Genomic DNA, 24,008 nt, shown 5'->3' with positions numbered 1-24,008 from the left:
CTGTGTGGGAGGATTTGCCCAGGAGGGTGCTGGAGGCAGCGGGGTGACCTCGTCCCGTGGCGCTGTGACGCTGAAGCGCAGCAGCAGGTGCTGGGGCTGGGCCCTGGGTGCTCCTGCCCTGCAGAGCCAGGCTCCTGCACAGACCTGCCAGCAGCGACCCCAAAGGGAGGGAAACACCTCTGGAGACACCATGGTAAGGGGGATGGGGGAGCCCTGGGCACAGGGGGACTGGGAGGGCTGTGGGTGAGGGAAGGCAGTGGGGTCTGTTGTCCTTGTCAATAGGTTTTGCCACCAAACCCTGATCTCACACACCACTCACCACATAAGAAAATGCAAAAGGAGTGCAGAAAATCTCACTGAAGCATTACTGCATTAAGTTTCTTCAGAGAGTCCCTAACTAGTGGGATTATAAGATAAATTAGGTGTGGAGTCTTAGCTGTTTGGTACTTTCTGTTGTGACCCCATTTTCTCAACACCCGTTCATTTTCATACGAGACAATTTGTTTTTAGAAATAAACCAAAAAAGTTATTTGCCTTTGTGTCTGTTTCAAATTAATTTAGCCCCAGTGGCTATACTGTCCACAGCTATATAGGGTATGCATATGTGTTTCTGGAGTCCATGAATTCTTTTATATATGTATGCATTTAAGTAAGTGAAAAAATGCCCTTTATTTTTAAGTTTTGGTGGTTTGTTATAAATTCGTAGAAATCTCTCAAAACCTCTTAGAATGTGAAAAAATCTATTTCACCTTGTACCCCAGTATATCTCTAGCACTGAGTCTAATTTTGGTGCAGAGGAAGAACCGTGTTACTTTCTGCCAGCTCATCTCACAGGCAAAATACTTTCAGGGGCCTCCCAGACCTGGGGAAGTGAGCAAGTTTGTGGAACAGCTGGAAGACTAAAGTCTCCCTTTTGCAGTAAATCCTGGAGAGAGATTTTTTTTTAAGAGTCAAAGCTGTCCCAGGTGTAGTTTCACAAAGGATCTGATCCTTTTTACTGTTTCTTTGTTAGACCTGTCTTGGGTCTACAGACATTAGTGGTGGGATGTGAAACATGAGTTTGGAAATGGCTCCAAATTAAAATATCACATAAAGATCAGTTTACTCTGGCTGAAGAGGGCCCACTCTCTTCCCTGCTAAAAGTCTGGCATCTATTTTAATGCTGTTCACTATGCAAACCCAGAAACCTATTTCTCACTGTCTTCTCTCTTTGGCAGAATATTTCCAAATTACTGCCGGGGAAGGAGAAGACGAAATAGCTCAAAAAGCAGGGTTGAGATATGGTTTCAAACTAGTGCAGCTGAAAACTCAGTCTGAAAAGTCTTCAACTGCAGTCCTATATGAAGTTTTTTAATACTAACTTCCTAAAGCAGCATTTACTTTTTCCATCTGTGAAAAAACAGACCAATTCCTCTACAGACCTGAAGAAATGAGCAAAGCAGCTCTTTAGGTTTAAAATACTGCTTGCTTGTAATTGTAGTTTTGCTTTCAAAGATATTCTTTTAAAAAGCCAGCTGGCCTCATTGCTGTGTTTGAAAAGAAAAGAAACAATTATTTTTCTTGCTGCTTGCCAGACTCACACTGGGGTTGGAAAGAAACGACAAGAGCCTGCCCTGTGGAAAGTCAGCATTAATTGAATTCTCTAAGCCCAAATATGCCTTCAGTGTCTCCTGAGTAATCCTCCAGATTGCAACACACTGACTTATGAAGCCTCACTGTCACTCAAATCACTGAGAGGCTTTCAGCACAACTCCGTTGACAAAACCGGGGTTGTGCAAGTACACTTGAGAGCACATGCATTTGCAGAGTCAGCAAAAATTTTAAGCTTAGAAATTAGTACTGAATGGAAATAATTTATTTCATTGGATAAAAGATTTAAATAGGTTTAAAAAGATTTAAAAGATTTAAATATTAATGTTCATTTGAACTTCTGGGGACGACTAGCTGGGGCAGTGATGACTTGAAATTCTAGTTGTTTCTGAAAAAATGTCTTACGTTATGTTTCTTAAACACAAATTTATGTCAATTTGTGAAGATAACACTGCTCCAGAGATGTTGCTGGTCACACATTGTGACTGAAAATTTAGTTTTTGGGGAGAACACATTTAATTCTCAGGTCACAGAATGATTTTGCTGGGTAAGCAGTTACAGAATTTCATTTTTAAAAAATTAACTGGTCAAATCTGACAGTGCCATCGGTTATCTCTAAATGCAATATTACAAAGCAAGAATGAGTGAGGACCATCCTCTGCCCTTAAAGCCAGGCCTGCTTCACAGCTGGGCATCTCAGTTCTCCTTCCCTCTCCAAAGCCTGGCAGTGGTCAGTGAGCTGCTCACTGGAAACCATTCTTGACAATGAGTTGTTTTCTGCATGGTGCCCAAGCATTGTCTGGGAAAATATTAACTGGCCTAAGCCAAACCTGTGCCAATATTTAGGAATTACCAGTCAGCACAGGAGATCACAGGCCAGTGTTCAGCACTATGACCTGACTTTTTTTCACTCCCTAGTACAGACAGGGCCCTGGGGGTCACAAAACCAGAGCTCAGGCAGCTTTAATTGCTCCAAAGCAGAAACCAAATCTGAAAAAATCCACATGCCTGAAACCACTCTCTCCTCAAAAAAATGCCTTTCACTACACCCAGTGTTGCAATTGCTGGGACTAACCCAGAAGCATTTGCTTTATAATTCTGCTTGTGAACTTATGAAATCCAGCAGCAGAGCCTTCATGCTCCTGTACTTTTAAACATACAGGATTTTGGAGCAATTGACACCTGCCTGCTTTAGCCTGGTGTTACACAGTTTTCTCTTCCTGACTGCCACAGAAACAATGCTGGAAATCATGCAAATACACTTCACTTCACTGCAATGGCACTGCCTGACAATCAATGGAGTAAAATTGTGTTGTAAAATTAATGGCTGCTCAGGAGTTGGAAGGAAAATTTATTTTGACCAAGAAAATCTGGAATAATTTCCTTAGGTGAAAGCAGCTCTTCCAAATTTCCACGCTAGCCTGCTGTCAGAGGGTAGAAGGATCAAAAGACATCACCTGCCTTGGGTTACATAAGGGTGAGAGATGCCACATGGCTGTGTCAGGTTCCAGCCAGGAGTAAAAATAAACTAAACTGGGATGTGCTCCTCAGCAGGGCCAATCCTGGAAGAAAGGTGGGGTTTGTGTAACTGAAATTTATTTTTCCTGACTGTTTTGACATACTTCTGTACTACAGCACAGAGATCTCAATTTTTTAAAGAACTGTCCTGTCACTGCCATATTTTCTGAAAAATCCTCTTTGCCCAGGATTCTTCTCCTGGGGAAGCTGAGAAGCCTCAGAGAAAAAGGAAAACAATATTAACTCGTTTGCTTCTCCTGTGTTTTGCTGCTTTGGAATGTGGTTGGAGATTGTTTATCCAACGGGTGAATTGTTTTAACTTAATGACCAATCACAGTCAGGCTGTGTTGGACTCTGAGGAGAGACTCATGAGTTTTTGGTTAGTATTTTGTTTAGCCTCCTGTAAGTGGCCTTTTTCTATTCTTTAGTATAGTTTTAGTATAGCATTCTTTTATATAATATAATATCATAAAATAATAAATTAGCCTTCTAAGAACATGGAGTCAGATTCATAATTTCCTTCCTTCATCAGGGAACCCCAAAAATACCACACTGTGCCAGTATCTGGCATGTGCAATCTCATTGTGGTTGTGGGGCTGAACAGCCAAACAAACAGCTGACAGTGACCATTCACTGGTTTTTTGGAAAAGCAATACACTGGGAAAAGGTGACCACCAGGAATAGGGAGGGCTAAGGTACACTGATTTTTCTGACCCTGCCTCCTCTCTCCCCTCAGCGTGAGTGCATCTCTGTTCACGTGGGCCAGGCTGGAGTGCAGATAGGAAATGCGTGCTGGGAACTCTTCTGCCTGGAGCACGGCATCCAGCCTGATGGCACCTTCAAGGACCTGCAGGACAAACTCAGCTCTGATGACTCTTTCACCACGTTTTTCAACGAAACAGCCACTGGGAAGCACGTGCCACGGGCTGTAATGGTGGACTTGGAACCGACTGTGGTAGGTCAGTATAGAAATAAACCTGCAAAATGGAGATGAGATTGCTTTTCCTCATATCACCGTGGTGTGCCACCAGTCTCCACTGGCACAAAGTAGCCCTTTGCACCTCGGGCTACCACTAGGTAGCATGAAATCAATTTTCTTGTGACACAGGACACCAGATTCTGCCACAGGTGTTACAAACATAGGAACAAGAGGATCCCCAGCAGTTTAATGGCTGGTACACAGCCATGGTGGTGTGTACAACTTCTCTTTACATCAGCATTTAACTTTTGGGTTTGTTTAGCATGACATTTTTGCCATTCAGATTCTGCTTTTCTTCAGTGTGGATTTAAAGCAGGAACCTGACTGCTTCCCTCCAATGATAGAAGAATGTCTAAAAATTGGGACACCTGAATTTCTTCACACTGTTTTTTCTGGGGACTTGTGGATGCTGTACTTGTCACCAACAAGCTCATGAGAAGATAAGCGGCTGGATTGAAGATGCACAATAAATCAAACAAATGCAACAATGAAAAAATGCTCTGGAGACATTTCCCTTCTCCATCAGCATCTGTCTTTTGGCATCATGAGCTCCTGTGACTGAGAGCATGCCCTGATGCCAACAACAACCAGAATCTGTTGGCACTGGAGCATATTCTTACTGCCACTGTGATATTTTCTGAAAAATCCCTTTGCCACGATTTCTTCTCCTGGGAAGATAAGAAGCCTCAGCTTCTCCATGTTTTGCTGCTCTGGAATGTGATTTGGAGATTGTTTATCCAGCATGTGAATTGTTTTTAATTCATGACCAATCAAAGTCCAGCTGTGTCAGACTCTGAGGAGTCAGCCACGAGTTTTTATTATTCATTCTTGTTAAACCTTCTGATGCATCCTTCTCTTTCTTTAGTATAGTTTTAGTATAGCATAATATAATATAATATAATATAATATAATATAATATAATATAATATAATATAATATAATATAATATAATATAATATAATATAATATAATATAATATAATATAATATAATATAATATAATATAATATAATATAATATAATATAATATATAATAATAAATCAGCCTTTTGAGAACATGGAGTCAGATTCTCATCTCTCACCTCGTCCTGGGGACAGCCCTCACAAAAACCACATTCTTGCAATTTCTTTTTCTTCTTCAGATGAAGTACGGGCTGGCACCTTCCGGGAGCTTTTTCATCCAGAACAGCTGATCACTGGAAAGGAGGATGCAGCCAATAACTATGCCCGTGGCCACTACACCATTGGCAAGGAAAGCATTGATATGGTGCTGGATCGTGTCCGTAAGCTGGTAAGTCCCAGCAGCTCTGAAGCAGCAGTTTGGACTCTGCAGAAGAAAGAAGGGCAGAAGTAACAGTCAGCAAAGAGATTGCAGGTCATACAGATGGTATCCTGGACATGGTATAGAAGAGAGAAGCCCAGTAGTTCACTTCCCAGCTGCATGCCTCCAGGCATTTCTATAAAGTGGTTATGAATACGTAATCTTTAATTATTAGCACAGCCCTAGAGCACCAATACTGATAGTGAAGGGTGGATTATGCAGTTGTACATTGCTGGTTTCAGCTAGAATAACAGAGCAGTGTGAAGTTCAGAGAGAGAGAGGCCTGGACAGATCCCTATGTCATAAGTTGAGACGGTGAGGAAAGCAAAGGTTGGAACTATCACCAGCCCTTTCCCAGGAAAACCTGACATGAAATCTATGCTGTATACTGCCTACGTCTGCTCACTCCTTCAGCTCAGGGTGAGCTCGCATAGCAAAGTCTTTTCCACCTTTTTCAGCCCCCGCTGTTTCACTTTTTCTTTTGCTTTCCAGACCGATGCCTGCTCTGGGCTGCAAGGATTCCTGATCTTCCACAGCTTTGGTGGCGGTACCGGCTCTGGATTCACCTCCCTGCTGATGGAACGCCTCTCTGTGGATTATGGCAAGAAGTCCAAACTGGAGTTCGCCATCTACCCAGCCCCTCAGGTCTCCACTGCTGTGGTGGAGCCCTACAACTCCATCCTGACCACGCACACCACGCTGGAGCACTCGGACTGCGCCTTCATGGTGGACAACGAGGCCATCTACGACATCTGCCGCCGCAACCTGGCCATTGAGCGCCCCACCTACACCAACCTGAACCGCCTCATCAGCCAGATCGTGTCCTCCATCACCGCCTCGCTGCGTTTCGACGGCGCCCTCAACGTGGACCTGACCGAGTTCCAGACCAACCTGGTGCCCTACCCTCGCATCCACTTCCCGCTGGTGACCTACGCGCCCATCATCTCCTGCGACAGGGCGCACCACGAGCAGCTCTCCGTGGCCGAGATCACCAACACCTGCTTCGAGCCCAACAACCAGATGGTCAAGTGTGACCCCAGGCACGGCAAGTACATGGCCTGCTGCATGCTCTACCGCGGGGATGTCGTCCCCAAGGACGTCAACGTGGCCATCGCTGCCATCAAGACCAAGAGAACCATCCAGTTTGTCGACTGGTGTCCAACAGGGTTCAAGGTGAGTGGATTCAGTAGATATCAAGGTGAGTAGGGCTCTATTTTGTCCCATGTCCAGGAGGAATGGTGCATCTGACTCCATCTTATCAGAAGGCTAACTAATTACTTTATTATACTATACTATTCTATATTATATTACACTACATTTAAACTCAATCTGCCAAGCACTCAACCACCCAGTGTCTCGCGACTGTCAGCCAACAAGTCCCAACACACACACACCTGGATCCAATTGGCCAATGAATCAAAACTCACACCAGAATATAATTACCAATTCCCTTCAGGTAAACAATCTTACACTATGCATTCCAATTTGCACAAAGTGCAGCAAATGAGATAAGACCTGTTTTGATCATTCTTTTCTCTGCTTCTCTCAGGTTCAGAGAATGTGAATCCCACAGGGCTGCTACAAGCTTCTCTTTAGTGTTGAAAGGGGAGGTTCAGTCTAGCAGAAAACATGTATTTTTAAAGTTTTCTATCTTGTCTATTTTTCCTATTTCCCCAGAACATGGGGTATGGGGATACCCCAGTCATCGGTTTCTCTGGGTCTGGATTGAAGGCACTCGAGACAGTAATTCATGTTCAGACTCAGGTGTTGATTATTTCTTACCAGTAAAACAGTTTCACAACCATAAGTTCAGCAGCTTTTCATTAGAAGGCAAAAAATGGCCAACAATCTCTTGTTACAAGGTCTTTTAAGACTAAACTATCCAATTAAGAACTGACACCTGGATTATTTCCCTTTTAACCCAATAGCTCATCCCAAAGAGCCCACAATGAGGAATAAAACTTTATATATATATAATATATATAATAAAATAATAAATCAGCCTTCTGAAACATGGAGTCAAGATTTTCATCTCTTCCCTCGTCTTGGGACCCCTGCGAAGACCACCACACATTAAACAGTAGAATTGTATAGATTTTAGAGTGAGTTTCATGCTCTTTGGCATGCCTTTGCCACCTGGCACCACTCCACCCCAGCACCTGTAACTTCACCCACCTTCCTTCAGCTCTTTGGCTGCCTCCTGCTCCCGCTGTTAGGAAATAAATTGCACATATAAATAAGTCGTACAGCCTTCTCTCCCATCCCGGTTTCCAGGTTGGGATCAACTACCAGCCCCCTACGGTTGTTCCTGGAGGAGACCTGGCCCAGGTGCAGCGGGCAGTCTGCATGCTGAGCAACACCACGGCCATCGCCGAGGCCTGGGCACGGCTGGACCACAAGTTTGACCTGATGTACGCCAAGAGAGCCTTCGTGCACTGGTACGTGGGAGAAGGCATGGAGGAGGGAGAGTTTGCAGAGGCCAGAGAGGACTTGGCTGCCCTGGAAAAGGACTATGAAGAAGTGGGAACTGACTCGTTCGAAGAAGAGAATGATGGGGAGTAATTAAAAAAATACATTTCGTCTCTGTGTCACTGTATGGCGCATGCCAACAATTAGCTCAGCTTTTCTGTATGTTGTAAATGTAAATTTAGGAGAGGACATTTTTTATTGCATAAATGACAGGCAAATTAGATAAGATACCATCAGCTGCAGTCTGGGGTCCCTGGGGCACACTAGGGAGGGACTGGGGGGCACTTGAGAGGGACTGGGAGCACTGGGATGGGATTGGGAAGAAGAAATGAAAATGAGAAAGAAAAAGGATCTTCCCTGCACCCCCACCTGCTCAGGTGTGCTGCTCCCCTCTCCTGCACTGCCCTGGGGCACAGGGATTGTCCCTCTGCACACCTGAGCAATGCCCCAGGGGCGCCCAGGTGTTCCCCCTGCACTGCACATGCTGTCACTGCTGTCCTTTGGGAGATTCCCAGAGATCACCCCCTCCAGCAGGTACAGGATCCCCCGAAAGCAGCCCTGAGCAGGGCCAGCCCCTCCTCATCCTCACTGACCACATCTGGGACTGCCCTGACCCTCCTCATCCTCACTGACCACATCTGGGACTGTCCTGACCCTCCTCATCCTCACTGACCACATCTGGGACTGCCCCGACCCTTTTCATCCTCACTGACCACACCTGGGGCTGTCCTGCCCCTCCTCATCCTCACTGACCCCCCCGGGGCGGCCCTGGACAGGGAATTCCGCAGGGATTTCACTGAATCCCGCTCTGAGCCTCATTCACCAAGCCGAGCAAACCTCGCTGCTTTTCACCTTAAACCTGACGCTGGCTGGAATGAAGGAAACCAGAATCGACCGGGATTGCAGCATCCCAAAAATACCGGGATGAGCCGGGATGGGGCATCGCGGAAAACCCGGAATGGATTTCCACGGAATACGGAATGGGAGGGGGCAAACCCGGAGTGGATTTACCTGGTATATGGAATGGGTAAAAAAACCCAGACTGGATTTTTTTCCTGAAATATGGAACGGGGGAAAACCCAGACTGGATTTTTTTTCCTGCAATATGGAATGAGGGGAAACCCGGACTGGATTTTTTTTCCTGGAATATGGAATGAGGGGAAACTCGGACTGGATTTTTTTCCTGGAATATGGAATGGAGAAAAAATCTGGACAGGATTTTTCCCAGATTATGGAATGGGGAAAACCCCAGACTGGATCTTCCCAGAATACGGAATGTGGGAAAACCTGGACTGGATTTCCATGGAATATGGAATGGGGGGAAAACCTGAACTGGATTTCCCTGGAATATGGAATGGGGAAAACCCCAGACTGGATCTTCCCAGAATATGGGATGGGTTAACCTGGACTGGATTTCCCTGGAATATGGAATGGGGGAAATGGGAGGAAACAAGGTTTGATCCCAGTCTTCTGTACAGAGGTGTAAGGCAGAAACGATGTTCCTAAACCAAGAAGCCATGTTCCTAAACCAAGAAAACCAAATTGTTCCAGCAGTGCACTCTGCTCAAACACTCAACCATGGCTGGAACTGCCCAGGTGCTGTAAGAGACCGGCTGTTGGTGCTCACGGCTTGAGCAATCACTGGCTGCTGCTCCAGTGATGCACAGAGGGGCCTCCCAGGTGCAGAAGGGCGTGCACACCTGAGGCTTCAGCCTGGCTTTCCAGATAAGGAAGGGGCTGATAAGAGGCAATCCTGCGAGGTGGGATAAGTCCTTGTCATCCTACCTGACACAATGACTCAGCTGTGAAAGCTCCTCTCCAAAGTACTGGGACATTCACATCTCAGATGAGGCAATTCACGTTGGCTCATTGGCCATAACATTGGATTTGGAATTCTTAACTTCCCGAAGGCTTTTTAGATCTCATCCTGACCACTAACATTACAATTTGTTTTATTTGCAAGGACACTCAGTGATCAGGAGCCCTGCTCTTGAAGCAGTCAATGCACTTTTTGGAGCTATTTGCACATTAGTGCCATGGTAATTATCAGCAGTTTTTGTCCAAGGGCAGTGTGTTCAGACACTCAAACACTGCTCCTTTCAGTTTGAGTCTCCCTTCATCTGAGCCCATTTTCTGGGCTCAGCCTGCTGCCTGCTTTGGAAGTGCCGTGCCGGGTCGTGAGTTCCGCAGGCAAAGCTTAAAATACTCTTAATACTCCTCCTAACTGAGCGCCCAGGCTCTCACAGGGGTCCTTACCAAGCTGCTTTAGCAACTTCCACCTGGCAGATCTAGCTCCTGTTCACCCTCCAGTGTCCTTTTGCACTTTGCTCAGGTGGTTTCGTTCTCTCTGGGCAATTTATGGCTTAGAGGTTCTCCTCTCTCCCTTCCTTCCTTCCTTCTATCGGGCAGTCGCCACACAAGCCAGTAATAGAAAGGGAACATCACTAAATTTAAAATATTGCTGAGAGCCTCTGCCACAAGCCAAGACACTGAGTCATTTGTGCCGTTCTGCTCAGAAGTCCCTACAGATGTCCACATCACCCCCCGTGACGATTCAGGGCAATTTTCACTGTCCCTGTGCCTCGAGTGAACACCTCAGCTGCTAAGAACTGAAGAGTGGTCCTGCCTCCGACAGAGCCAGGCAGCGTGAGCAGAGGGTTTGCAGCTGGGACCTCTCCACAAGGACATCCCTGACGGGTTCCAGATAACCCCTGCGAAATCCTCCCGTGCGTGTCTCCTCCCCACGGCTCAGTGGGGCTGTACAGATGTCCCTGGCACAGGGCTGGGAGCGCAGCTGTGCGCGGGCAGTTCAGCCTCACAACGCTTCCTCCAGAAGTCACACGCGAATTGATCCGCATTAAGGGACAAAGAACCGGCAGTGAAAACCCCTCGCTCCCTTTCTCCCAGCCCCCTCCGTGCCGGGAGGCGGCGCAGGGCGGCTCCGAGTTTCACTTTCTGTGTCTGCTCCCGGCCGAGCGGGAAATGAAAACTGAGCGGCTCTGAGAGCGGGGCGGGCGCTGCCGCTGCCTGACGCGCCGGGGCCGCCCCGCTCCGCTCCGCCCGCTGCCCCGCCGGCTCCCGCTGCCCTCCCGGATCCCGCAGCCCTCCCGGATCCCGCAGCCCTCCCGGATCCCGCAGCCCTCCCGGATCCCGCAGCCCTCCCGGATCCCGCAGCCCTCCCGGATCCCGCAGCCCTCCCGGATCCCGCAGCCCTCCCGGATCCCGCAGCCCTGCCGCTCCCCCGGATGAGCGGTCCCTCCGTGCGGTGCTGCCCCGTGTCAGCGGGTGCGCGGCGAGCGTGAATCGGTAAGAAAGCGTTTCGCTGCTTTGTGAGATTGGATGCTGGACGCGCAGTGTGTCAGGAGGGGAGGAAATAGAGAGATAATAACGGAGTAGTTTGGCAGCCAAGTGGGAAGTCTCAGTCGCATCCCGCTGAAGTGTGGAGGTGAGGCGCTCTTAGGTGCTTCTTTCCCCTCGAGATTGTCACACTGAGCCTCTGCTGGAGCCAGCATCTCAGGGCGGCCATAGAAACAGAATAGTTTGGGTTGGAAGGGACCTTGAAATCATCTAGTTCCAGCCCCCGTGCTGAGGGGCAGGGACACCTGCCCCGAGAACAGATTGCTCTGAGCCCCATCCAGCCTGGCGTCCCTGCTGCAGCCACCGCCTGCCTGAGCATCACCGGCAGCCCAGGATCCCCGGGGAGGAAAAGGAGCTGGCAGGGAAGGGACAAGGACTGCAGTGGGAACCCTTCTCGGGCACAGGGAAGGGACAGCTCGGGGTTTGTGGTGAGAAGCCGGAGTCTTGGGAGAGCAGATGGAGACTGGAGCAGGGCAGGGAGAAAGGGAGGACACTAGGCTGGCTGAGGGAGAGGAGTGTGAGGGTTATGATGATGATGATGATGATGATGGGCTGCAGGGTGCGAGGAGGGTATCTCTGCTCCCTGTTCTCTGCCCAGAGCTGGTGCCAGCTGGGGCACTGAGGTACCAATCCCACCCCTGACCTGCAAAGGAAAGCAAAGCAACGCTGCTGCTCCGGTGAGAGAGGAGAAATGGGGATCAGGAGGAGAGCCTGCTGCTCAGCTCCTTGCCTCGCTCGCCTGTTGTTTTATGTACCTGTGCAGGGAAAAGGAGGTCAAGTGCAAGTCTTAGGAAGGCTGTATTTCTGATAGCTGAAACGAGCAGGTTCCAGGGGTTGGGAAGTTCTGTTTGTGTCCCTGCTGCCACAACAGGATCCTTGGTAGTGGTGACTGGGAGCGAATTTCATGGAACCAGAGACACAAATCTTCTTGTATCCCCCTGCACCTTCCTTCCAAAGTTTCTTAAGATCTTTCTACCTTTTCTTCGAGCCGCCCAAAGCTATTCAGCCCTGTTCTTGCTCTTTAATCCCACTCTTAGTCCTCCCTTTCCTGTCAAAACCTGTGTCTTGCATGTTTTCTTTATCCCCAATCCATCCCTAGCTATGTTTAGCTACCTCTGCACTGCCTATCCCTCTCCTTTCTGTCTCTTTCAACATTCCCACTGCCTGGGAGCATCCCTCACCTCCTGGCTGGTTCTACACCAGCTAAACTCCAGCTCAGCTTTCAGAAACCTGAATGTGTCGTCATCTCCAGGAAAACAGGCAGTCGGTGTTCAGGCTCTATTTTGGCAAGAGAGAAATTAGATGAAATTTATCTTTTCCTGCATAGCTGTTCTAATCACCGTGTTTGGGTATAAAAAATAATGCTCATCTATCTGTCTTTCAGAGTTTGGTTTTTCCCTCCCAAAAAAACTTCTCAGCAAATTCGACAATATTTGGTGAATCTTAGTGTGGGACACTTAGGGCTTAAAAGAAATCTTCAAAACTAAATGATCAAAAGTACAACTGGAAATAAGTATACTTAAGCTTAAAGGTAATAATCAGGGACAAAAAAATCCATTTCTAGCTTTTCTGCCTGAATCTTCAGTAACTTTGACACTATTAGGCATAGTTAACCCAAAACTATGCCTTTAAAGCAAAGATTTTACCTTTTTTTTTTTTTTCTTTTATGAAAGACAACCAGGATTTTGCTTATTTCCCTTTCTTAGTAGTTTTTCTTCATTCTTTCAAGTGCTTGGCCTTAGGCTGATTTTATGTGCTGTTTAATATTTGTAAAATAATAATTTCTGAGCCTTTTTTGGTTCTCCACCCCCCTCCTTTCCCCGTGAATATCCACTTTTTTCTGATTCTGTCTCCATGTTGGCAGTGGGCTTTTAGAAAATTTCACTTTTACGTAGTTGCATTTGAACTTTTATCAGACTGTTTTGTTTGCATATTTTTATTTTGCTTTAGTAGCTGAGTCCCAGGAGACAGTCAGAGTAATGGTTTGTTGAATACTCCCTTAAAAATCAAGGCATTATAATGGTTCTTTTGCATGAACAGTTACTTTGCCTGTGATCACTTGAAGGAACAGAAAAAGAAACTGGTTTGTTGGTACTAAAATATCTTTCAAAATTACAGTCCAAAGTGCCACAGCAGTGCTGTGACTCAGGGCTTAAAACAGGGAGCCCAGTAGAGAAACCACTTATCTGGTCAGAAGAGAAGGTGAAACTTGACCTTGGCTACTTTTTAAAATATAAAATATTTATATTTATAAATATTTCAATGCTTTTCAATACTTGCACTACTTTTTAAAATATAAACATCTGCTTTTGGACAATTCTAATAATCTTATTTACCAAATCTTCCTGAACAGGGATATATAGAGTTCCTTGGCTAGATGGAGCTGTTTCTGTGGAACTGAAGATTCATTTATTTATTTATTTAGCCACCAGAGGAAGACAGGATGAGCAATTGTTGTCAGACTCTGTTTCTGTTCCTTTAGCAATAGCCTGCACACCTCAGCACCCATGTTAATTCAAATATCCCACCTGCTCTTGCAGTGATCTGACTGATTTTATTGGTATTCCAGGCTGAGCTGGATGGGGCCTTGAGCAACCTGATATAGTGGGTGACATCCCTGCAGGTGGCAGGGGGTTGAAATTAGATGATCTTTAAGGTTCCTTTCCAACCCAAACCATGCAATGGTTTTTTCATTTCACCTTTTTCATAATGGAAAGGTCTCTTCTGTCCTTGAGCAGTATTGTTGATGGGACAGACGAGTGGACATCAAGAAAGAAGCAAGAAACCAGAGGTGGCACCAAGCGAGGTCATGGAGGCCGAAATTGAAGTACAGAATAATAAAGAGGAAACCAAAGAGGTGAAGGCCAAAAACCAGAAGCTGACATCAGTCTTTGGTCTGGCAGACTTAAAAAATGGTAATAATGTTTTGCCTATTCTTTGCTGTCATATTTTCTATTTCTCATGCCTGCTGTTCCCTTCCCTGTCCACAGGCATAATTTTCTCCTATTCCTTATCTCTTCACTGAAGAATATACAGATGATTCTCATTTTGCCTTGCCAAGTAACAATTCTGAGTTTTTTTAGAATGGAATGCATGAAAATCTCAGAGCTTTTTCTGTATTTAAGTCGTCGAATTGGCCATTGCAGCCAAAAGTGCCTAGCTGCTGGCTCTGTCTCTCTCCAAACACAGCCAGCATCGCTGGATTTACTAAACCATGGACTAGGCCCTGGTTACTCTCCTCATAGAGGCAGTCTTTGCCTCCTGTTGCTCTATTTTATGTTTAGGTGTGTTATGAGAGGACTGAAAAAGAGGAACTGGCAGAAATCTGAGAATCATTAGCCAGGTTTACTTCGATCTCTTCTGTCAGTTGCCAAACAAAACCAAATATTATCTGCTTGATCAACAGAAGAATAGATTGAACACTTTATCAGGCCCGACCAAGATGCTGAGCCCATAGACTGAATGGTTGAATGCGCACAAGAAGAGTTTGCCACTGTCAAATAACTTTCACTTTCTTTTCTTGTGCCTATCCCCAGGCCTCACTTGGTCTTTTTGTCCCCTACAGAAGCTATTGGACTGTACAACCTTGGGCAGAGCTGCTGTCTGAACTCCCTGCTCCAGGTGTTCCTCATGAACATCCACTTCACCAGGATACTCCGGAGGTACCTCCTGTTTCACCTCCCTGGGATTCCATTGCTGCACTCCTGTCTCCACTCCTTCTTTCACATGGGATGTACTTTTGAAGGCATCACTGCATCACTGAGGTGCTATCAGGATGCTTTTGGTCCCTCAGCAAAGTCTCTGCCTTGTGCTGTCTGTCATGCACTGACAGGCCCTGCAAAGGTAGAAGCTGCAGCGTTCAGACTTGTAAATCATCTCTGATTTGTGTCCTGAACTGAGTCTTTGTGGTTTGTATCTCTCTCTTTTCCCTAACAGGATAATTTTATATAATTTATAAATTTCTTATAAATTTACTTCTAAATTATAATAGCATTATAATACATAATAATTTAAATATAATATAGAAATATTAAATAGATATTATATTTATATATTAAGGATGTATATTATTATATTAAATACATAAACATTATAATATATTATTATATTAAATATATAAATATTACAATATAAAAATATTATAACATATAGCAATGATAATTTTTAATTTATAAATTAATTTATAACAATTAATTTATAATTATTAATTTATAAATTAATGTATCATTTTATATATATAATTATATATAGTAATTATATTTATTTAATATATTTAGATAGAATAGAAATATAATATATTATAATATATATAACAAATGTATATAATTTATAATATATATAATATATAAATATATTATTTATATTTATTTATATTTTATATATATATAAAAGTTTTATATATTTATTTATATATATATATAAAATATATAATTTTGTTCCAGGTTTACTCACAGACTTTATAATAAAGGATATGACGTGTGTAGCCATATCCACTATTAATTTTGTCCCTTGAAGCATGTAAACACAGGCATACCCTAATCCCTGGCCTTTGGGCCCTGACTGCCCTGGCTAGCCCCTGAGAGAGAAGTGTTGTTGAAGATTATGAATACCTAGCATCACTTTGTTTTGCTTGACTGTTGTCCCTCTGTGTTTTGAGGAGGATTTGGGTTTCTCTCTCCCTCCTGACCACACTAATAATTGGTTTGCTTTGTTTTCAGTTTACTCACTCCACTGCAGATTTAGTAATCTAAGTGGATCATTCCCATTCAGTCCTTTCTTACATGCTCACTGCTGAGCAGAGGAGAAAGGACAAATTTCAGACATGCAGAAATGATAGGTGTCATCAATGGGCAAAGCTAAATAATGTAAACTGTTAGTTACCATGCTTATTTGAAGAAAGAAAAACCTGTGGGCTACAATGAATTTAGGGAGAATTAAGATGTTTTGTTGGCATATAGTTGAAAGAGAAGCATTATGATATGTGTCCCCATGAAATTCTGAGGGCATGTTGAGAGTGAGGACATCAATGGGTGGGAAGAAAAAAGGTCTGGAATTGGCTGTAACTAATGGTTCTAGAGGCCAGAAAGCACTTGAGATCCTGCTTGGCTTGTCTCTTATTCAGGAACAATCCAACTTAAAATTTTGGCCTTTTACTTTAGAGCTGTCATCCTGCACTGTGGGACTCCCTTTCCCTTTTCCCTTTTTTTGCTGAAAACGTTCCCATTCTGGTTCCTCCTGAGCTGCTGTCCCTGCTGCTGACCTGTGCTCCTTCAGGTGTGATGTCTGACATTTCTCCATTGAACCTCTATTCACCTCTGGTGTTGCTTCTCCCCCTTGCAGGATCACAGTGCCATCCTCTCCTGCCCAGAGGAGGAGCAATGTCCCGTACCAGATGCTCCTGCTGCTGGAGAAGATGCAGTGTGGCAAGCGCAAAGCTGTTGGTCCCACAGAGCTGGCTTGCTGCCTTTCAGAGCACAGAGTGGAATGTAAGCAGCCCTGCCTCAGCATGCCCACCTCTGTCTGCATTTATCCAGCACATACAAGCAGCCCAGACCCCAGCATCTCCTCCAGGAATTCAGAAATGTCAGGAGTTAGGTTCACAGTGACACAGTGCTCCTTGCAGCTGCCTCCCAGCTGAGTGCAATGCTGTGTCTTACTGAAGAGAGATAAAGACAAACCCTGCTGAATGTATTTGCTGCTATCCAAAGGGTGGGAGGACTGTCAGGCTGCTAGAAGATTCAGCTATGGGTGCTGTGCAGGGCAGAGAGGACAGGTCATTGTTTGATTTGTCTTGCTGTACTTTATCATGATAGTGAAATAGCTGCTGTTACTGTTTAGAAGAAAGGGATGGTGTGGAAAAGAGAATGAGTTTGCACAGATCCCCCTCCTGCTCCTTCTTATAAGGGCAGGGAGAAGAATTTTCAGGCTAAATCTCCCAGCTGGCCAAAGTTTTAAAAGAGAGAGGTTTTTAATGCATGAGTGACCAGTGACAGTGGGATGCCAAGAGTCTGTCTATGTGTGCAATACACAGGGTATAACCAAATGCCCTTATCTTTGTCATATAAAAGCCCAAACAGCAGTTTTCAGAACTGAAAAGGGAGGTGCCCTGACGTTTATGAAAGAGGAACACAAGACAAACTCAGTATCCCTGTTTGCATCATTTTTCTCCTGACTCTGAGTGGCTTTGCAGTCAGCCATCTCTCTTCCAGTGAAGGAGACACAGAGATCAAGGGGTTTATCTTATCTCTGTGTGACACGTGGATAGGGCCTGCTGTCATTTTAGTCTCAGCACTCAGAAGCATTTTAGCCTTCCTGGGATATGAGGGGATGGGGAAAACAGGTCTGTGGAGTAATAAAGGTGAAAAAGAGAACAGAATCTTCCCTGCATTGTTTCTGAGGAGGATTCAAAGGGGACTGTTTACAAAGGCATGGTAGGACATGTGACATAGAAGTGATAAGATAAGGGGTTATGGCTTGAAATGGAGAGCTGGTTTAGATTGAATATTGGGAAGAAATTTTTTTACTGTGGGAGTGGTGAGACACTGGTGAAGAATGACCAGAAAAGCTGTGGGTGCTGCGTCCCTGCGAGTGTTCAAGGCCAGATTGGAAGGGGTTTGCTGGAAGGAGTCTTTGCCCATGGTGGGGGGGAGTGGGACCATTTGAAATTTAGGGCTCCTTGCAATCCAAAGCATTCTCTGGTAGGTATTGAGCATCCTCTTGTCCCTGCATCTGGTGATACTGGGTGGTGCAAACACTCCTGTCTTCTCCCACTGCCTACTCAGGTCACATGGAGAAATTGCAGCTGGTGCTCAGTCTAAGCTCTGTCCCTGCAGGGAGGAGCAAGGGACAAGAAACTGGGTCTAAGAGGGGACAACAAATCTCCCTTTGCCATTTGTGGGAAATCTGTGCTGGGTGCTGTTCATGATACTGATTGAGGCTGTGTTTTCTGCTTGTGCAGTGTTTGTGCAGCATGATGCTGCTCAGCTCTTTCTGACTCTCTGGAACTTGTTAAAGAAGCAGATGAAAAAGCCAGAGCTGGTAAGGATGGTGACTGAAATGAACCTTTGCCCCTTATCATGTGTGGTTTCCTATGCTCCTTGAAGGATCTCATTCACTGGCAATTGTCCTAAGTTAAAGTTTTAAAATTATCTTTCATTGCATCTTTCAAATGGGACAGAGAATCTTTGTTTCATAAGCTTTGACATTTTGAATCACAGTAAAATTTTGCTCATCCTGCTTTCAGGGCATGCCAGTGTCCATTCTAATGGGAGAGCTGATAAATAACTAAAAGATTGATCTTTTTGCAGCATTGTATTTGGTTGAATTTAATTTCCTTTTCCCCCCAAATTTCTGTAAGCGTTTATTGGTATATCTTGACACAGCTTTTCCATTCTTTGAAGTCAGCCACGTGCATTTCACTCTAATTAGTCACTGATAGGATGTGATGTATGTAACAGCTCCTCCCATGGGACTGGGAAAAGTGACTCTTCCCTGACTGACTGTCACAGTTTTATTAGTACCAAAGACAGGCTCCTGTTGCAGTTTCAAGTAAAACAGAACAATTCTGCATGAAAGCAGATATTTAACTCTCTGATCTTACAGGCTGTCTCTTTCCCCTCTGTTAGGGAATGAAGGGAAGGAGTTGTTCTCCTTTAAATTGTGGGAAGTACCCTGTCCACATAAGTCATTGTCACATCTTAGTTCCAATCTCAGAGGAATAACCTTGCTTGGAATGTGTGACCACAGGGGCTTTCCCACCCACAGGGAAACAGCTCAGCTGTCTTCTTCATAAACCTTGTTTTGGCTTTTTTTTTCACCCCTCCAGGTTAAAGAGCTGCGTGACTTGTACACGATCTGCATACAGGAGCATGTGGCCTGTCAGAAATGCTCTTTTGAAGTAAAGAGCAAAAGCACCATGTTAACCCTTCCACTCCCAGTGCTGGATGCCAATTCTCACAGGCTGAAGACTCTGGTAAGTTTAGCAGCAGCACCTTTTCCTTAGGAGATGATTCCCCTCTGCTCATAGTGGATTTTTCAAATGCCAGTGGACCACTGGACCTTATAGATTCTCTGACCACTTTATACTGTTTCAGCATAAAGGAGCTGCTTTGAAAACCTTTAAGGCTTTGAAGTAGGTATAAAAGACATTTATACACCAATACCTCCTCTGTGGAATATGTGTACCCCTTTTTATTCCCAACTATTGTAATCACAGCAGCAACTAGGAGAAAATTAGATACCTTTTGTTTCAGTCTGCAGTATTTTATCCTTTGAATAAAACATGCCTTCTGTAACTTTGCTGTTTGCTTGGGCCCTCTGAAATAATGTAGAAATAAAAATCCTGCTGAAGGAATTCAGTTGAAAGAAGTCTCTGTCTTCTCTTAGGAGGACTGTCTGCAATACTTCTTCCATCCAGAGGAGCTGACTGGACAAAACATGTGTTTCTGTCAACAGTGTGGGAGGAAAACAACTTTTCTGCAGGTAATTGGAGAATTATTCCCCCATGTCTCATCCCAGAACTCCCTTGCAGACTGGGGAGGGTGGGGAGAGGACTCAACCATAGCAAGTTTAAGAGGAGATCAACAGCTCAGATTTGCCAGCACAGTGAGATATAAACCACAGACACCTTTCCTCCCGTTAGGACAGAGGTCCTGCGGTCTGGTGTCTCAAGGAGGTTGATTTGCCTCTAGTGCTACCAGCATGGGGCTAGGAAAGCACGTGAGAAACCCAAGGCTGGGTGCTGATGACACTAAAGCTGAGAAACTTGGCTATCACAGCTCTGTTTTGTGTGCAGATGGGCTACCAAGGTTTGGCATCTGCTGTCCCTTGGAACTGGCAAATATTTACCGGGGCACTGGCTGTTCTCCATTCTGCACACACTGGGTGGCAGTGGCTGTTTGCACCCCACCTCCCCAGCGTTTGGCCCCAGTTTTCAGCTGCATTATTGATTCTTTCCAGAGCATGAAGCTCGTCCATCTGCCACAGACCCTGACCTTGCACCTGAAGCGCTTCTGCTTTGAGAGATCCTCTCGCACACACAAGCTGAGCCACTCCCTGCCATTCCCACAAGAACTTGATCTCAGGCAAGTCTTGACAGAAAGTCAGTGCCAAGCAGATGACAGTGAAAAGGTGAGATACTCCTGTTCCAAAAAGGCAGATTTTCTTCTCCTCTCTGCTCCTTTCTCATAAAAATTTGAGATCACACCAATACTTGTCTCAGTTCAAAGCACCTGTGTTAAAAATTTTTGTCTCAAAGTTTGCCTGGGGCTGGTGTTGTCTCTCATCCCATAGTTTTAACTGATTCAGCCATTATTCAACATTCTGTGCTCAGACTAAATCACCAAAGGCCCCATAACTGGAGCTTCCTGCCTTAAGGACAAAAGCCAGGTTTTGCAGATCTCACCTGTCCAAGACAGGGGAACTCTGCTTTTGGTATTTCCCATGCAGTATTGTTGATATTTTTGGCCACAGAATTTGGTACTGTTGGCCACAACAGCTTCGCTAGGTAGCTGAGATGGATCTGCCCCACTGTGGGTCTGTTTCTCTTCCTGGGAAATAACAGGGGAAGTGTGGCAACAGCAGAAGTCACCGCTGCAGGGTTGGCTGTGGTGAACCTCTTTGACAAAATGCACGTCCTTGCTGCCCTGGCTGCTGCTTCTCTACAGTCCATGTAAGATGGGAATTGCTGCACTGGAAGTGTCTCTTTGTGTCTCTCTCTTGGCAGGCTACCTGGCAGTATGAGCTCTTTGCTGTGGTTGCTCATTCAGGATCAGCCAGCTGTGGCCATTACTGTGCCTACATCCGGAGCCTCACAGACTGCAAATGGTATTGCTTCAACGATTCTGAGGTTTGCCAGGTGAGCAGATCCAGCCACGTTCCCTTGGTGCCTTCCTGGACACCCCTCCAGCTCTCATCCATTCTGACTGATGCTGACTGAGAGAACCAGGAAAGGAAACTGAGGCTGCAGAGCTTTGTCCTCCTCTGCTACAGGATGCTCTGGGCTGAGGGCAGAGTGAGTCCTGCATCAAACAAGGCCTCAGGTTCTGTTTTGTGTGGGATTCACATTCTCTGAGCCTGAGAGAAGCAGAGAAAAGAATGATCAAAGCAATTCTCATCTCATTTGCTGCTCCTGTGTTGTGCCAAAGAAGAATGCAATGTGGAGACTGTTTACCCACAGTGCCGGGGTTTTGTTTCCTTGGCCTGTCAGGGCCAAGTGCGTGTCCAGACTGTTGGGTCAGGAGACAGTCACAAGATTTTGGGCAGTGGAGTTGAGTTGGGTGCTTGTGCAGTTTCAGTTTAGATGAGGTGTAATATAGTGTAATATAGTATAGAATAACATAACATCATATCATATAATATAACATATCATAACATCATATCATATAACATAATGTAACATCATGTCATATAACAATATCATATCATATAAAATATGATATAGTATCATATATAAAATATATAATATATAATCCAATATATAATATGATATAAATAATATAGAAATAATATAACATATAACATCATATAATATATAACATATAATATATAATATAGTGTATACTATAATATACTGTAATGTAATATAATATAATATAATATAATATAATATAATATAATATAATATAATATAATATAATATAATATAATATAATATAATATAATATATATAATATATAATATATAATATATAATATATAATATATAATATAATAATTAATTAGCCCTCTGATATCATGGAGTCCTGGTCATCATTCCTCCCACCAATCAGGCGAGAATGACACTGATAGTTTTGTGCATTGGAGGATGCAGAAACATTCTGACTATTGCAGAATATTCTGGATATTTGCTGAATATCCCACTTGATGCACCCTACATCTGTTTAATGTATGCTATTGATGATATTTTCGCCCCCGAGGAGGGGGAGAGGATGATGCATCTGATTCCATCTTATCAGAAGGCTAATGAATTACTTGATTATACTATGTTAGTCTGTATTATATTACACTCTATTACATTACATCTAAGCTGAATCTGCCAAGCACTCAACTCTGCACACAACTGCCTGAATCTCATGACTGTCAGCCCACAGTCCTGACTCACACACACCTGGACCTGACAGGCCAAGGAAACAAAACACCATCACTCTGGGTAAACAATCTCCATATTGCATTCTACTTTGGCACAAACACAGGCACAGCAAATGATAAGAATTGTTTTTCTTTTCTCTGAGGTTCAGAGAATATTTCTGGGTTTCACATTATTGGGAAAAATTGTGCCTTGCATTTCTCTGTGAAGAGAAATGTGGTGACAGTGTACATTAAGAACTTTTTCCCTCCAAGAGTAGAAGTAATAAACCAATTTATTGAAAAGTGTTTAGTTCCTGGAAGTGCCACTTACACCACTCCTATGAGAATTCCTGGGATGGTATCAGAATTTTTCCATCTCCTAAGAGTTTTTACCAGCCTCCTCCTGTGTGTTTTTCTTCTCTAGGTGTCATGGGATGATGTTAAGTGCACCTATGGACGTTCCAACCTCTACTGGTATGCAAATGTATCCCTGATTTTTCCTAATGCTGCTCTAGACTTTGGAATGAGGGTAGCAAAGAGAGGGCAGACAAACTGGTTTAGGAACATTGCCTGAGGTGTAGTGGGGATGCAGGAGATGTGCAGTCAGGATTTCTCCACACTTTTGGTTTTGATGCATTGTAAGAAAATGAGCTTACAGGAGGGAGATAATCTCTCCTATAAACCAGAACATTTTTGAGGACCAGCTTAGTTGACCTAAAGCTCAGGAAGATGAGCAGGAGCAATTCTGGGTTACCTAGAGCTTCAAGCATACCTTGTGATGTGCTTTCTCTTTGCCTCCACAGGAGAGAAACAGCCTATCTCTTGTTTTACATGAAGAAGCACCCTCAGCAGCCCCAGCCAGGAGTATCAGAGTGTCTCTGACAGCTCTGCACTGTCCCTGGAGCTCAGCACCTCTGTGCCACTGAGGACATGCACAAATGTTTCACAGGAAAGACATTCTGCACTCAGCCTGCACCTCAGACTTCACATTTTGAGAAAAAAGTGCAGTAGACACTCAGCTAGGGAAAGGATGAGAAAGGATCCAGGAACTGTTGCAACTAGAGAACTTTTCTTTTGTGTTTTTTTTTTTATATATTTATGTGACTATACATGTTCATTTCCTCTTTAAAAGATGGTGAAGTTAGTCCTTGTCTCTGCTGCCTTATTATTTTCCTTAGTGCTGATGCCTGGATCCCATTCCAGGGGAAGTGTTTGGCCTGAAAGCCTCTGTGATGCTCCAGGGAGGTGTGTGCTATGTCTGGAGAGCTCTGGGAGCCATACAGAGCCAGCAAGAGCTTGAGATTTACTTTGTCCTTTTAGCACCACGTTAGAGGCTGCCAAGCTGGGCAGGAGACCCCAAAAATCACCCCAGAAACAACTGGGGGAAGGATCAGAACCCTTGTGGCACACACTCCTGAAAACCTTCCTGAAAATGAATCACTGCAGGGGCTGAGATGTGTCAAGAACTGTTTTAAATCAGGAGCTATTGGAGCAGTTCTGATTCCCAAGATGAGTTTGTTTAAATTTGTGCAGGTGATTATTATTTCAACAGGCTTATCAGGCTTTTAGATGCATTTTCTTTCCTGTAGAGGGAAATATTCAGAGCAGCAGAGATTCTGAAGATGGTTAGTGATTTTGCACAATACAGGCCATACATGGTGATGAGGAAAGTGAGATGCCTTGATGAGCTTGAATTTTTGGGATTTTTG

The 24,008-nt window shown here is 44.5% G+C and overlaps 2 protein-coding genes across 2 annotated transcripts; both read left to right on the top strand.

The window, feature by feature from the left end:
* Nucleotides 1-3,847: 3,847 nt before the first annotated feature.
* On the top strand, nucleotides 3,848-7,969 carry TUBA8 (tubulin alpha 8). The gene is made up of 4 exons (XM_030959837.1): nucleotides 3,848-4,067; nucleotides 5,229-5,377; nucleotides 5,900-6,580; nucleotides 7,682-7,969. The coding sequence occupies exons 1-4, from the start codon at nucleotides 4,040-4,042 to the stop codon at nucleotides 7,967-7,969; spliced, it is 1,146 nt and encodes a 381-aa protein (XP_030815697.1). The 5' UTR covers nucleotides 3,848-4,039.
* Nucleotides 7,970-11,043: 3,074 nt separating this feature from the next.
* USP18 (ubiquitin specific peptidase 18) lies at nucleotides 11,044-23,315 on the top strand. Its single transcript, XM_030959836.1, has 11 exons — nucleotides 11,044-11,182; nucleotides 13,972-14,148; nucleotides 14,799-14,895; nucleotides 16,574-16,719; nucleotides 18,192-18,271; nucleotides 19,059-19,205; nucleotides 19,619-19,714; nucleotides 20,192-20,362; nucleotides 20,958-21,089; nucleotides 22,724-22,773; nucleotides 23,103-23,315. Exons 2-11 carry the CDS (start codon nucleotides 13,980-13,982, stop codon nucleotides 23,179-23,181), a joined length of 1,167 nt encoding a protein of 388 aa, XP_030815696.1. The 5' UTR covers nucleotides 11,044-11,182; nucleotides 13,972-13,979; the 3' UTR covers nucleotides 23,182-23,315.
* The last annotated feature ends 693 nt before the right edge of the window (nucleotides 23,316-24,008 follow it).

Source organism: Camarhynchus parvulus, chromosome 1A (assembly GCF_901933205.1).
Source record: "Camarhynchus parvulus chromosome 1A, STF_HiC, whole genome shotgun sequence".
In the NCBI taxonomy this organism is placed as follows: Eukaryota; Metazoa; Chordata; class Aves; order Passeriformes; family Thraupidae; genus Camarhynchus; species Camarhynchus parvulus.
The sequence above is the reverse complement of the archived record's forward strand: the minus strand, read 5'-3'. Positions and strand labels throughout refer to the sequence as shown.